We start from the raw sequence: 2604 nt of genomic DNA on the forward strand, positions 1-2604 counted from the left end.
TGAAAAAGCGGGACAGACCGCACTGACTGAGCTGTCAAGAAACCCGAGCCGTGTGACTGGCGCTCGCACAAAAATGCGCCGCCTTCAATCGATCAAAGCCAATAAACCGCATAAAGCGCTCGAATTTCCCCGGCGGCAGAGGTGTCATATGCGAAATTAACACAACAATCATTTCACACGCCCATCCAGATGCGGCGGCAGGTGGGAAGTGGCCCCCGTTCACATAATTGAATTGGATTCAATTTAATCGATTGCCATTCGGTTTGTGTTGCCAAAAGGACGCTCTAATTGGGGCTGATCGTGTTACGATTGTCGGTTAGATGCGAGCTGGAAATTCGAGTGGGAAGTGCACAAAAACCAAACGCAATTGCCAGTGAATGGCTATCGAAATATGAATCGCGAATGTTTGATTTATGAATGTGTACATGGGCTTATTTGCGTAAATAAATGAATGCGATGTGCAGGGGCATCAGTTTTTGTAAAGCATATAGTAACCCTGTCCAAGTAACTCCGAGTTGATCTCATATCACAACACCACCTGCTCAGTAGAACACAACACATAAGTAAACTGTGGAGCGAAATCAAATCCTTCAAGATGCGGATGCTCAACCTTAACCAAGTGGCTCCTGACTTCACCACCAACGCAGTGGTGGCTGGTGGCTTCAGGAATTTTTCCCTATCGGACTTGCGCGGCAGATACGTACTCCTGGTATTCTATCCGGCGGACTTCTCCTACGTCTGCCCCACGGAGCTGCAGGCATTCAGCGACAGAGCTCCGGAATTCCGGAACGTGGGCTGCGAGGTGCTGGCCTGCTCGACGGACAGCCACTTTGTGCACTGTGCCTGGATGAACACTCCGCGCAAGAGCGGCGGTCTGGGGGAGCTGGACATTCCGCTGCTGGCGGACAAGAACATGCAGATTGCCAGGGACTACGGGGTCCTCGACGAGGCCACGGGGCTGGCTCTACGCGCCCTGTTCATCATCGATCGCGAGGGGCGTATCCGCCAGATCACCGTGAACGACATGGGCGTGGGTCGCAGTGTGGACGAGGCCCTGCGTCTGGTCCAGGCCTTCCAGTTCAGCGATGAGTTCGGCGAGGTCTGCCCAGCCAACTGGCGGCCGGGGGGCAAGACCATGAAGGCAGACGCCTCCGGAAGGGATGAGTACTTCAAGTATGCAACGTAGACTCACAGCAAAAACTGTTACGGGGTGCAAGCAGCCAGAGCAAATAAACGGGTGAAACAACCATGCAAAAGCTATCTATTTATTTATTTATATATTACTATTAAATATGATAATTACACATAAAATAACATTTTAAAAGGTATTTTAAAATCATAAAAAATCTATATAATGCAAGTTTACATTCCCAAGAGCTATCACCTCCACCCCTATTAATTTAATATAAACATTCCACCCAAAATATAATCGGCAATCAGCAAAGGGCAGCTTTAACTTTTATTATAGGTATGGGCATGCCGAAAATAACATAAACCGATGCCAAAAGGAAGGAGCGACAAAAATTATATCTGAAATGAATACTTATTATTATCGGTCGGCAGACTTGCCGCCGTTTGTCATCAAGGTCTTGCTTAATGGATGTGGTTAAATTTTTTCCACTCGTATAAAATATTTTCGCAGCTCTGGTTGTTTTTTCGGGCTACCGCAGAGTCTGGTTGTGAGAGGAAGCAGTCGGCAAATTGCGATCGAGATCGCTTCTCTGGCTTTTCTCTGCACAGGGCAAAATACTTTTAAGTGTAAATTTTGTAAAAATAACGGACATTTTTGAAGAGATATTAATATGTAATATTTAAATAAAGAGAAAATATAATTTCTTCTAATTTGTTACTTCTAGGAAACATTTTTTAATAAACATGTACAATGATTTAGGAATTAGTAATGATGTTTTAAGAAATATTCAAAACAGATTTTAATAATTAATACGACTCATTTTTATCACAGCTTCGAATTCAATTTATCTTTTATTCAGGAACCCCTAGTACAGTTTTAAGCCTCGATGCAATACAAACGATTTACCACATTCACAACAGGTGTTTATAGTATTGTGTTGACTGTAAAAAATAAGCCTTATAAAATCAAGTTATTTCCCGATTCGTGTGCTTTTTCTCAGTGCCTTCTTCGGTGAGTGGAGTTTTTTCCCCGACTCGCCAGCTTGTTGTCGCCTTAGTCATTGGCGGCTGCTGTGGTCGCCGGACAGCCCCAATTGGGGCCACCGACTGCGCCCTCCTCGCAGCAGTCACTTCACAACTTTGCGCGCTTATCTTAATTGTTGCTCGCATATTAATTTCGTACCTGCTGTGCTGACAACAACCTGAAGCCCCCTTTCCCCGAAAAGTGGCCGAGCTGGGCAGTAACTCCAGCAACTTCGGCGGCTCGGAGCAGGGCAGAGGGGACCGTCCCAAGCAGCCCATCCCGGTGCCTCCAATCAATGCTCTCATTCGGGGACGATGTCGCCTGTCGCTGTCTTACTTTATTGTTGACAAATTAATAGATTGTGCTGTCCATATTAACACGTTTACGTGTTGCGCTTCCTTCCGGCCACAAAATGGGGCATTAAAAATGCATGAGAATTCCGAACCGCA

At 45.8% G+C, this 2604-nt stretch overlaps 1 protein-coding gene across 1 annotated transcript; it reads left to right on the forward strand.

The window, feature by feature from the left end:
- The first annotated feature begins 508 nt into the window (after positions 1-508).
- LOC108030525 (peroxiredoxin 1) lies at positions 509-1260 on the forward strand. The gene has a single exon (XM_017103415.3). The coding sequence runs from the start codon at positions 596-598 to the stop codon at positions 1184-1186; it is 591 nt and encodes a 196-aa protein (XP_016958904.1). The 5' UTR covers positions 509-595; the 3' UTR covers positions 1187-1260.
- Positions 1261-2604: the final 1344 nt, after the last annotated feature.

Source organism: Drosophila biarmipes, chromosome 3L (assembly GCF_025231255.1).
Source record: "Drosophila biarmipes strain raj3 chromosome 3L, RU_DBia_V1.1, whole genome shotgun sequence".
Classification (NCBI taxonomy): domain Eukaryota; kingdom Metazoa; phylum Arthropoda; class Insecta; order Diptera; family Drosophilidae; genus Drosophila; species Drosophila biarmipes.

What these genes read in the sequence shown, in the direction of transcription:
- LOC108030525 (XM_017103415.3), top strand. Translation starts at nt 596, where the DNA reads ATGCGGATGCTCAACCTTAACCAAGTGGCTCCTGACTTCACCACCAAC.